The following is a 12,685-nucleotide window of genomic DNA, read 5'->3' on the forward strand; positions in this document are numbered from 1 at the left end:
CGCGCCGTGGACCGGTACCGGTCAGCGGCCTGTCAGAAACCCGGCCGCACAGCAGGCGGGCCAGCGAGCGAAGCCTCGTCTGTATCTGCAGCCGCTCCCCAGCGCCAGCACCGCCGCCTCAGCTCCGCCTCGGATAGGGCATTAGAGTCTCACAGGAGCACAAAGGTGGGGGACCGCTGCTATAGAACACGTGGGTGGCTGTGACGCCTACGAGGTGTCCCGCTGTGGGACCTTCCTATCGGCGCTCACGACTGTGCATTCGGAAGAAATCCTGTCACAGAACGGCTTCACCCGCCTCACCTTGACCACTTCCAGCTCCTCCTTGCTGGCCGCTTGCTGCTTCTCCAGTCTGGTGCTTAACTGGGAACAGATCTAAGGGGGAAAAAAGAGTTTCTTTACTGGAAAATAGAAAGGCTCTTGCAGCATGTGCACGTAACTGTCAGCTCATGTATTCCCCACACCTCTCATGCCAGAAGAAATTTTGCAAATGAGCACACCACAGATGCCAGCAGAAAGCCTGGGAGTGTCCCACGTGTAAAGCACCTCTTGATCTTAATTAGTAGAAAAACACAGGGGGCAGATTTGACTTCTTTCTGTCACCAGCCTTCATGCTTGGTTCTGGTGAATTCCGCCCTCACCTGTGGGATCATCTACAGAATCTTTGCTGAGTAGCTACTATGCTGGGAATCTGAGAAAACATTTTGTGAACCGGAAATGTCTCTTGTCTAAAGCCACAGAGTCCGTTTTCAATTGCAAAAGTTTCCTTAAGAAGTGGCAGAGTGAGCAAAACAAAGGTTAAACGACCAGAGAATAATAAAGACTAAAACCCTTAATCAGGTGGTTTGGCAGCACAGCGTACAATGGAAAGCCAGGAAATCGGGCTCTACTTTCCAGCACTGCGTTCACGGGCAAATCCTAAGCTTCCATTTCTCATGCCGCGCTGTGATAATCAATGGGGAAAAAAAGAAAAAAAAAAAAACGCATGCAAAGGGTTTAGTATAGCACCTGGCTGGCGAGCGCTCATTAAATAAAATCTGAATATTACCGATGCTGAAATAAGGTGCTAACAAGCACTAGAACGGGGAGAATAAGCACTTTCAAAGCAAAAAAAAAAAAAAAGGCGCTTAAAAAAATACTGGAAGTTCAATTCTTGTTGACTGTTGTTGATCTTGTTCTTGTTAAACTTACGTGAAATACAAATCTTTTATTTTTGAGAAACAAAATAAAAGTGCTAGGGGATGTCAAATTATAAAGCATAATTTAGATCACAAACATAAAAGGTCTACCTCTATTATCAAAACGGACATTTAAAAAAATCTCAGTTTACTCAAAAACAGTTCTAGAGAGCAGGGCCTGCTAGTTGAGGTCCCTCTCCGATTTCTCCAGATGCAGGATGCAGGCCTGGGAACAATAAGTAGGCCTGTGCCGGCCGATGGTATAAAGGGGTGATCTCCCTAGTAATTTAGGCAAACTATACACCCAAACATTCTGAAACGCAGCCAGTAATAGCCAAGTCCAACTATAGAATGCATTTAGATCTTGTTTTATGTCTAATCATCTTCTAACAGATGGATCTGTTGCCTTGAAGCGCTTGCCAGATAATATTCAAGAATAGACCCAAGCATTGCTATTTGAAGAGTGTTGCATATGGCGGCCACCCAGGGCCCAACGTGGTGACAAAAAAAAAAAAAAAAGCATTTGCAGTGATGACAAGTTCCACAGCACAAGGTCTTTCACGTTCCTTGTATTGGTTAGTGTCTAACCATCCCCTCTCCAACTTACCTCAAAATTCAGTCTCTCAGGACCACTTTCAATGTTTTCCCTTGTTCTAGCAAAAAATGACTATCGCATACGGCCCTCGGCTGTGCTCACTCCTGCGTATTTCAGTGCGGGGCCCTACGTGTTCTCATCTGGACTCTGCTGTTAGCCTCCTACTGCTCTGTGTCTTGCCCTGCAGACCTCCACCTTCGTTCCGTTCCTCGCTGGGACAGAGCAGTGCCAATAACACGACCCTGATCGAGCCACTTTCCTGCTACAAACAGAATTTAGTCCGAGCTCCTCGGTGGGCCCCCGAAGACCCGCCTGGAACTGGGCCCCGGCTCGCCTAGGCTTCTCTTCCGCTCTCGAACTCACGCCAAACCAACTATTCTTGTTCCCTACTCCACCTCCACGCCTCTGCCCACGCTGGTGCCCCGCCACCTTCTCCCTCCTCCCCTCGTCCACCCCCACATTCCCACGTCCCAGGAGCCCCTGAACGGCACAGCTCCAACCGCCCCTTCTCCAGGAACGGTTTCCTCATTCCCCACAGGCAGTAAATTCCCTTTCCTCGCATTTGTGCACAGGTATTCTCTCCCTATTACAAAGCCACACAGCCGTGTGACAGCAAAGGACACGCAGATCCCGTCGCTGTCGCCATTTAACGTGATCGCTAAACTCCGGTCCTCGGCAAAGAGGCGAATGTTAGCAGTGTGACGCACAGAAAATTAGCTTCCGAGCAGGGCAGTGACCGGGTCCCCATGGTAATAACAGGGTTTCTTCTGCCTCTAACTCCATCAGGCCTTGTAAACAAGCAACAGATTGTTTTGTTCAAATAAACCTCACGTGTTATCAGCAAGCATGTCCAACCGCTGTCAGTTTCAGAGGAGAAAATAAGCCGCCCAATTTAAGGAATGCGGTGCAGTCATTGTTCTGGAAACCCCAGAAACAAGATATTTTCCCCTGAAGAAAAACCACAATAATTACTTTCATAGCGACGAAATCCACAGCAGCCCGTTACCTGTTTATACTCGGCAATGATGGCGGTCGTCTTCTTTATTTCATATTCTGCCTTCTCTAGCTGTTTCCTGAAGACTTCTTTCAGCTAGAGTGAGCATGAGAAACATCGAGACTCAGAATCCTAATAATAAATTTCTACGAACATCAAGATTCAAGTCTGCCCGAATCACAGCCAACGAGGTAAACACTGTAACTATATAAATCCTCCTCCCTGAAGCTGCATCTTGATCAGCTGAAAAATCTAATCGTCTCCAGAGATAAGAAATCTTTCTTTCCTTCTTGTCATATGTAAGACATATGAGCAATCCTGTTCCAAAAGTGCTGACGCTTACCGCTTACTTTATAAATCTATTCTAAGTGTCCACTTAGAAGCTACGTCTATGCCTCTGGGAGTTGACATTGCAGGTAGCCCTGACACTACATAATAAATTACCGAAAAAAAAAAAAACCAGATCAGGTCTTGCTCCTCACAGCCCCGGCCATCACTGCTGCTACCTCTGTGAAGGCAGAAACACGGCTTTGGGACAGGAGTGAGAAGAAGATGGAGAAAGACGAGTGTCCCCGGGGCCAGGAGATCCAGGGGCCGAGAAAGAGCGACTGGAGACGGAGCTAAGGGGACTCGTCATGCAGGTACTTGTCGCCGCCACGGAAATACTAAATCATGAATGCTAAACTTAAAACCAGTTATTTTCGTAGCCTGGCAGCTCCAGAATTCTAGGCACAGGGAAGGTGGAGACGATGAAAAAGCTCAGGCGCCGCCAGAACGAGGGGAGAGAATTCGATTCTTCCAACTCGTTGACCAACAAAAAAACAAAAAAGAACAACTCTGGTTAATCTTTAAGCACATAATCAGAATAAACCGATGGGTTCTGCATTGCAGCATCCCAAATTACGAATGGGGTATAATCTATACTTGTTGATTCACAAGTTAGAACAGTTTATATAAAAAGACTCCATCATTAGGAGATTTCTGAATTTCTTCATATTTGCTACATTCTAAAAATTCTAGAATAATGTGTTGGTTATATCAATTCAAATGTAATAGGTAAACTAATCTAACTTAAGGACAGAAACTGTCATCTTCTCTCCTCCGGTGACAGTCCCATTGAGTTCAAGACAGACTTAGATGGTTGAAAGGCTCTGAGCAAGTGTCACTTGATTCGTCAAGCCATAGTTTCCTCATCTAACGAAACTCATAAGGGTACCAATTTGATTAAAATAGGATACACACACATACAGGGAAGAAGCATGGATTAAATTCCTTTGCCAATAGGTTCATTCTTTACCTGAGATACTGAAGTGAGCCCCCAAAAGGCAGGAAATGAAATTCAAAACAAAACATATCAAAGGGTCTAGATCAAACTGGATAATCAGCCCCTGAAAAATTTTGAGTACATTAAAAAAAAAAAATCTTCTTCCACAGTAAATACCAAAAATCATTTGATCGTTTTGGGAAAAAAAAAATATCATGGAACATTTTTTTATCAACCCTGGAAGGTGCTAAATAAATGACACATCTCTTCATTAGTAACTTTACTGGAACTTTGTCTGCTTGGATGTAGGTCTTTGAAAGGCTTTGTGTTCCGTTTTATATTTGGTATTATTGATGCCTCAAAATAAAACTCATTAAAATGAGTTAACGGTGCCCGGCAGGGTCTGCCGGAGAGGGAGCACACGGGCGAGGCCGGGGCGGCCCCTCGCCACCTGCCGGCGCTCCTGCGACGGCGTCTTCCAGGGGACCAGCCTCACGGACGACGCGGGGCGCCGGCTTCGAGGCCGGTCCCTTTCGTGCCTGCCGGGAACGCGGTGCCGCTTCTTCCCGGGGATGAATCGGGAAAATGAGGTGGGACCGAGGCAACCCCGACAGGCGCGTCTGTGGCTTCATGGTGACGGCCCTCGCGAACCGCCTCGGAAGCGCCACTCGTCTTGGAGACAGGACACGCACTCTGCGGCTGTCAAAGCTCTGGGGCCGCCACCCCCAGTTACTAACCGCAGAGAAGCCTTAACGCTCTTGCCGGACGTCTCGGTGAAGGCGAAACCCCGAGGGCTGTTGAGGGGCAGAAACGCCGCCTCCCCGGCCGAGGCCGCCCACGGCAGAGTCGGGACGCGATGCCGCCGCACGGAGGCCCGCCGCGGCCTCTTACCTGGGCAGCCTCCTCCTCCTGCTTCCTCTTCTCGTCCTCGGTCTCCACCAGCCTCTGTTTGGTCAGCAGCAGCTCCTTACTCAACACGTCGGCCTTGTCCTCCGCCTGCGTCAGAGCACGACAGGGTCACGGGAGGGGAAGGAGGGCAAGGAGGGGAGCGCGCTGTCCCCGCTGCCCAGCCGCTCTGGTTCCAGCGCCAGCACGAGCCGCCCTCTTCCCTCCTAGCGGACCCGTGGCTGCCAACCACGTACCAGGCCCTTGGCACGCATCACCTCTAATCCTCACGACGGTAATTACTTCACAGGTAACGACGGCGAGGTCTGCAGAGACCAAGTTACCTGACCGCGACACGCGCCTGCTGCCACAGCCACGGCCTGCATTCAGGTCTGAATGGCGTCACAGCTCGTGCTCTTCGCAAATGCTTCTGACACATTTCCGGACGTCACGGCGGCATGCGCCCTGGGTCTGCATAGAGGAGTGGAACCTCCCACGAAAGCCTCTGACCAGCGACGCACGGGGTGAGGGCACGGGGTGAGCAGACAGGCCGATCCGCAGGCCGCACTTAGGTGAGAACATTCCAGGACCCGCTGGGCCCCGCACAGGTCCTCGCACGGGACAGTGAGCAGAGTGGGGAGAAGTCAGACCCTAACCCAGGCCCGAGACAGCCGTGACGAGGTACGGACCAGCCATCTAAACAAAGGACGCCATGCTTCCAGAGTGGCCAAGAAAAGCTGAGGAGTACGAAGTGTGAACTTGGCTGCAGTTCACACTCGACGGCTCCTGCCTCACCCACAGTCGCGGCTTCGAGTTCACACGTGCAGGGGAGCCGGGCCTGAGCCCCGCCTCCTCACCCCTGGCTCAATTAGTTCCTGCTCAAGTCCCCCGTATTTCCCTGGATAGCACTTCACACGGTCTGTAATGACAAATGACACGTGTGGCTTACTCATCTCGCCCACTAGGCTTCAAGCTCTGGGCGGCATCGCTCTGTCCCCAGAAGCGGGCCCAGCCCCAGCTACAGAGAAGGCACTCCATAGCTACGTGGTGAATGAACGGATACGGCTCCCCAAGTCCCTGCAGAAGCAGACTGCGTGGAGCAGGGGTGGCAGAGGGCCACGGGATGAGCTCAGCAGAGAAAACCGCGCACCCAGAAGAGAAACAGCCATCTCAGGAAGCTCTCCCTGGCTGACAGCAGCGAAGTGTCATCCAAGCGATCGTGACAACGGGCCAGGTGGCCCCCGTCTGTGTTTCGCTGAATTTCCGCACGTCCAGATGGCCGAGCCAGCACAGTCTGCTGGCGACGGGCAGAGAAACTGAATCCAGCTCCCCTGTTCCCACTGTCACATAGTTCCGGGAGTTATAGCTCTGTTTCAGATAACCTAGAACTGGCAGGTACTTAAGGTGAAAAGTCTAAAATTAGCTCTGACACATTAGACTTGAGTGTGTGTGGGGAAAGGTGGGGGCGGATCTATACAATAAAAGAACTAAATTAAAATTAGAGGTCGGCCTCAAAAAATGCAAAGTATGTTGCAAATTAAGTTTCCACAAATTTTAAGACAACATAAATTATGGAGACAAAACTGTGACTTCCACAGTGACCCACGAAGCAGGGAGCCCCTCCCCAAAGTCTCAGTCAGAGAGTCATCGAGGGGCGAGTCCATGCACTGACCCTGTCGGTCTCGTAAGAATCGAACCGAATCTGCCTCCCCGGAAGCCCAGCCGCCGGTTCGAGTTCCGCCGGGGAAATGCGCGCGGCGGCCCTGCCCAATGAGACCGCAGTTTCCTGCCCTCTGCGGTGCGCCCGGCACGTTCTGCTTTGTGAAGAGGACAGTCCTTTGATAAGACACGTCACGACACTCTGAAATAAACTACTTCCGAGTCTGGTTTCTGGAGGAGAGAGTCACCCAAAATTCGAGCCTTCTGTAAACCTCTGAAGTCAGGGCTATCACCCCGACATTCAGTAACAAGCTTTTACAGTCCGCAGCGTTATCTAGACATTTCACGGTGTTTGGAAATGTCTGTAAGAAAGGGAAAATAAAACCACTTCCTTGAGGGAAATTTTAACAAACACCTAAATATTTATGATGAGAGGACCTACTATTCTTATCTCACATTTTCGGCTGCACCCTTCACTAGGCCACGGTCAGGCGAGCGAGCTCTGTTTCCACTGTTATCAGACCCTGCACACATTTCTGTGGGCCCTGCAGGCAGGGGTCCTAGAATTTACAGTGAAGAAGGAGCGACTCTTCTGCTCATCGAAACAGGGCCAGATCGGAAGCGACCTGGTTCTCCCTCCGAAAACAATCTCGGGGTGTCTGTTCAGACACCAGCCTCTACGCCTCGCTTACTGAAGGGAGATGTCACCTTCGGTGTTCACTGACTCTCTAGGAAAATGATAATACCAAACAGATAGATACTCGGGTTCTGTCTCTGGACCCACATTAGAAAACCTCCATCACCATTTGATAAGACCAACTGGATCGCTGTTTTTATTAATCTTCTCATCACTTACCAATACCTACAACATCTCATTGATATCGATCAGTGCAACTGCTAAGGCTTCTATGACACACGTGGGAGAGGAACGGCACCTCGATTTGTGACTCAATCACGAATCGGCCAGTAACCTGATCAGCGCGCTCGGCCCTCACATCCAGATGCGGCTCCTTCGCAAACGGCTTCTCAGAGAGCTATCCCGGCCAGCTGCTCAGCTTGAAACCAAACCAACGAGTGTGCCACTCGGTGCACGCGGCTTCTGGCCTAACGGGGAGCTCGCTGCGTGAGCATGACCTGCGCGCAGTCTTGGGGGAGGACTGGCTGTGCCTTCGTCCTAACCATCGAGAAACCCTTATTCTCAAGGACTCAGAGAGGAAAACCAGGAGCCTTCGCTGTCCGGGGAGCCTGAAGCCAACGCTGAAATGACGAGTCGTCATCTGTTTCTTTAGAGTACCCAATTACCCAAGCAGCGTTTGTTCACCTATATGTCAAATACGATCTGCTTTCATGTTCGTTTAATGCTTGCCAAAAGTTTGCTATTTTAATTGAGACTTCATGTCTGTACGCTGGGAATGGAAGCGCACTCTGCAAGCTGAGGGGAGGCGGGCAAAGCCGGGGTGTCACCCTCGGGCCAGTGCCCCTCCCGCAGGCGGAGCGGCAGGTCACCTGCCCTGCAGCGAGCGACAGCTTTCTGCCTGGCGAATGCGCCCTGCTCCCGCACAAAGTGCAGAATCAGAGGTGAGGCGGAGGTATGCCTGCAAGAACAATGTTTATTCTTTCACCTCCCTAATCCTTTAAAAAGAGAGAGAAAGAGAGAGAGGTAAGAAGGGAAGAAGGTAAGCGTACGAAGAAACAAATGAACGAAACTTTTCTTCAGGGACTGATCTAGTATCCACGTGAGGTGCATGGGACTCAATTATTCCAGAAGTACCCATACAGCAGTCACTCCAGACTGATTCACAAAATGAATTTTCCTGGAAAAACTTTTAAATAATATATCTTTAATTATTTTTATTTTTAAATAATGTGTTTATCTAGATCACCTATTTTAAAAGAATATATTTTAATAACATTAAAATATTTTTATATTTTAAAAATCTTATATCTTAAAATAATGTATTTTCTAATTATTAAAAAGTTATACACATTACCACTTAACTAAGTAATTTAAGTAATTTAAAGCCTTCTTGTAAAAGATTAACTAATTTAAAGTATTTTATAAAAGATTAGTAATCGAAAAAATAAGAGTATGAAGATGAGTAAAAAATTAAATTTACTGTTGCCACCCAGAGATACCCAGGAGCCACATTTTGACGTATTTCCTTCTAGGCTTTTTCTCCCGTTGAGGCACATTCCAGCCTCCTTTCCTCCAGAACGGCCCTATGCCAGCCATATCCCTTGCAATTCAGATGCAAACATTATACATAAATTAATTTATAATTTTTAAAAAATATATCAATATCTTCCCATTGTTTTTAAAAACTATTCCAAAAAGACATTTTGCAGAGATATTTTCTTTCATTCTCGCCTTCTGGTCAACCCACATATTCTTTCTATTTTTTTCTTCTTATAAGTAACACCGCAGAAAATAACCTTGTATAAATATGTTTGACCAAATCTCTATCTTGTTAGGATAGCTTCCAAGTCAGACTGTGTGTGTATGTGTGTGTATTTCTTCATTTATAAAACGAAATATTAAAACACCTGCTTAATGGAGTCACTGGGAAAATTAAATGAGCTAATGCTGACTAGTGCTTGGTACTCGGTCTGTGTTTCATTTCCCTACTTTTTAAACCGTTTAGGGGCTTGATGCATACTACCAAACACGTGACCCATACAACTTTTAATTTACGCCTCTCGCTCATTTCACTGCGTCTCCACTGAGGCCAACCGCTTAACGCTTTCTTCAGCCATCTTAACAAAACTATTAACAGATAAAAGATTTGAAATGACAGAATCAACAGGGAGTGAAGGCCAACCGGAAAGCCTAACACGGAACCAAGAATTTCATCACAGCGCGAACTCACCGCGCGGTCAGGCCGGCGTGGCCCTGGTCTGGGGACCCCTCTCCGACTTTGCGCCTGGCTCTCTTAGTCACACGCTTTTCGCACCAGCCCTGACGACTCCCGAGCGGGCTGGCTGCGCGCCGTCTGTGGAGGCAGGGCCGCCCCCTCGCGCCCCACGCGTCCCCCCCTCGTGTCCGGGGTTCTCGGCTCACGCGCCAACGCCGGCCGGCGCTGCCGCCTCCAGCGCCCCCCTCTCCCCCGTTAGCTCTCTCCCTTCCCAGGGGTCTCACCTGTCCTCGCACGGTGGCTAAAACTTCTGAGCTGCAAAACCAGCTGTTTGTATGGGGAAAAGCGGTTGGGGCAGGGACCATTTTTACCCATCTTTCAAATTCTTTCCATTTTAAACATTTGATCAGATTTCGATCATCGATGGATTTGTATTTTAAATATGGTCAATTCTTACTGAGAGCACAGGTAATGCCTCTTTGTGACGGACTCTATGGTCTGCATCTTGATTTTTCTGACCCTGCACCATTCATCGGGAGTATTTAGGTTTTAAAAGTTAGAGAATAGAGCGATCATTTTAAATCCACACAAGACTCCTTGGACATCGCCGACTACCCTTGAAAACGCCAGCTCGGAAACAGAGCGAGGTACAGAGCGTGGCACAGAGCGAGGGAAGTTAAGCCGTGGAAGGGCTTCCTAGCCACGGCTGGCGTTTACTCAGCACGTACTAGGGAGGCGCTTTGCCCCATTTAATTCTCACGTGGTCCCTATGAAGCAGACTTTCTGATGCCCACAGGCGGGTTGAGAACTGCCCGGGGCACGCGGTTAGGGTATGGTGATGCAGGATTCGCGCCCTGGGAGTGCTGGCTCTTGGCCAGCAGGATGCCTGTCAACCCGACAATACATGTATCTTAATGCGCTTCCTTCACCTAAAATCTCCGCATTTGTTGTAGGTGAGAATTCTTTCTGGAGCGAAAAGTAAAGTCGCTCCCGACGTCGGAGTGGCAGCAGCACCCTCCTGGGGACTGACGTTGCCCGGGGATCATGCTCCCAGCCCTCAGTCTAGGGAAGGTGCAGGTGAAGAGAAGCCAGAGGAGTTCAGAGGGGTCAGAAAGCACATCCCACGTCTGGAAGCGACGCAGACCTTTCCCGAAGACTTGCGTTTCCCGCCCGCCCCGGCGAGCACCAGCGGTCCTGGCCCGCCTGCCCCGCCCGCCCATTCGGCCAGCGACAGCTAACTCAGTGTCCAGCGCGGGGACGCCCCAGCGGGACTGTGGTCAGAGCAACGTGGCCCTTGCCCTTGAGGAAGCTGTCGCGGTCTTGTTTCGACCTAGCGAGTGGTGAGTTTACCTGATCCAAGTCATTCCGCAGAGCAATTTTGCTGGTTACTAGCTCGTGGGCGAGGTCATCGTTCTCTTGTTCCAACCTCATGCTGGCCTCCTGCAATCTCCGGTTCTCCCTCTGCAAGAAGAAGACAACAGCCCAGATGTGGGCGTCAGTGCCCGGACGGACGAGCAGCGACAGACGGGACCGTGAGGAAGGACAAGCGGCAGCAACAGTGGACGTCTGAAGGAGTGACAGGAGACGCGGGGTGGCACGGGGAGGCGGGGCTGCTGTCTGGGGGGCGCGTGAGTGAAGCCAGCGTGCGGGTGCGGCCGTCCCCCGGGGGGACTCACGACGGTCCCCGCGAGCCCCCAGGCGGGGCTTCGTCATCACAGACACGCCACACAGAGCAAACCTCCCCAACCTAGGCCCCATCCTGTGAGGTTTCCACACAGACGCGGGACGCGGGCACGGCGGTTCTTTGTTGGCAACGTGCATAAGAACCCCGCCTCGCCCGCAAAGGAGACCACGGACGAGGTAGGGGCGAGATGGGGGACCGCCAGACGTTTCTGCAAACTGTCTGTCCAATAGCTGGGCTCAGATTCTCTGGGTACGCGTAGGAGCACTGAATCAAGAATCGGGACTTTGCTACCAACTGACATTTCCATTCCCTGGGTAAAAAGATATTTACTTCTCTGAACGACTTTTGTGTCACTAAGAACAATAACGCTTCTAGCGTCCCTAAAGGTTCGCTTTGAGTCTCCCATTGTTTGGAAGGTCTCCCCTTAACTAGCCATCACGGACTGTGCTCTCACATCAGAATGCCAACAGTGTCTCCCATTCTGTGTATCAAACGCTGTCTCTGCTACTGTTAGCAGTTCCAGGGGATTCAAGAGAGAGAGACTGACAGGAAAGGTTCAATGTGACGAGACCTTCCTGGTTTTTTTTTTTTTTCCCAGTCTGACACTCCCAAAGGTGTTTTCTACAAGGGCGGCAAAAACTCAGACCAAGCAGCATTGCACAAGCAGATGACAAACCTCTGTCCTGGAAGAGAGTGTATTGGGGCATGCCCCACGTGTGCGTGGGCACGCGTGTGGTGAAGTTTACCTTCTGTAGAACAACCTGGGGTTTGTTATATGGAAAAAGAAAAACTTTTTTTTTCCCCCAAAGGGCCAAGAAACAGTTGGTAAGGGCAGAGCCTAAGGCTTCTATGGAGGGGAAGGTTCCTTTAGCAGAGGCTAAAGGACGAACCTGTACTTTGACTGCAGCCAGACGGCAGGGCTCATTTGCACCTTTTCTTTGGGAGAAGGCGGATTGGGACAATTGGGGAATGTTACAACATCTTCGAAAAAGATACCCACTGAAAAAGGTTTAAAGAATCCCAAATAACTTACTTTTAAATAAATTCATGATAGAATTCTATGCAGTGTTAAAATTTAAGTGGAAAAAATATCTAATGACATAAGAAATGCTTACGCTACTTTCTAGATAAATAACCAGAAAAGATTAATAACCAGAAAATCCCATTTTCATAACATAAATAATACATATTAACGGTGGGTAGTGGGTTATTTTTGTTGTCTTTGTGATAGTAAAAGGTTTTAAGGTTTTCTACAATAAATATATAGCACATGTATTTTAAAAGTTTAAGAAGTTGTTTAAAAAATAAAAAAGCAGTTTAGAATTTCAATTCCACTGAAAAGGATAAAATGTCGAAATTAGAATTTTTAAGTTCACTTTCATTAGCTCACTTCCTACAGGAAACCACACTGGATCTTCGTTTGTGACCAACACACAACTTCTCAAAAGTGAAGAGTCACCAGGAACCCTTTTCTGAGTTGTCCCTGCAAAGACAGTGGACACATTTATAAGGGCAAATTGTACGCGTCGGATTCTGTCTGCCCTTCCCACCTACAGACATCCAGCGCCCCCGCGGAA

General features: G+C 49.2%; 1 protein-coding gene across 17 annotated transcripts in view; it reads right to left on the minus strand.

Annotated features, from left to right (window-relative positions):
- RABGAP1L (RAB GTPase activating protein 1 like) overlaps positions 1-12,685 on the minus strand; it is a 376,617-nt gene that overhangs the window by 6,557 nt on the left and 357,375 nt on the right. For 16 of the 17 annotated variants that reach the window (XM_036234594.1, XM_036234592.1, XM_036234593.1 and 13 more), the window contains 4 exons: positions 10,775-10,885; positions 4,920-5,024; positions 2,777-2,860; positions 301-372 (listed from right to left, as the gene is read on the minus strand). In XM_036234594.1, coding sequence (XP_036090487.1) covers positions 301-372; positions 2,777-2,860; positions 4,920-5,024; positions 10,775-10,885 — 372 coding nt within the window. Of the gene's footprint in view, positions 1-300; positions 373-2,776; positions 2,861-4,919; positions 5,025-10,774; positions 10,886-11,702; positions 12,592-12,685 lie in introns of those variants that run through there. The other variant, XR_004955155.1, reaches the window with a different exon arrangement.

This window comes from Rousettus aegyptiacus, unplaced genomic scaffold, assembly GCF_014176215.1.
Source record: "Rousettus aegyptiacus isolate mRouAeg1 unplaced genomic scaffold, mRouAeg1.p scaffold_m13_p_17, whole genome shotgun sequence".
Classification (NCBI taxonomy): Eukaryota; Metazoa; Chordata; class Mammalia; order Chiroptera; family Pteropodidae; genus Rousettus; species Rousettus aegyptiacus.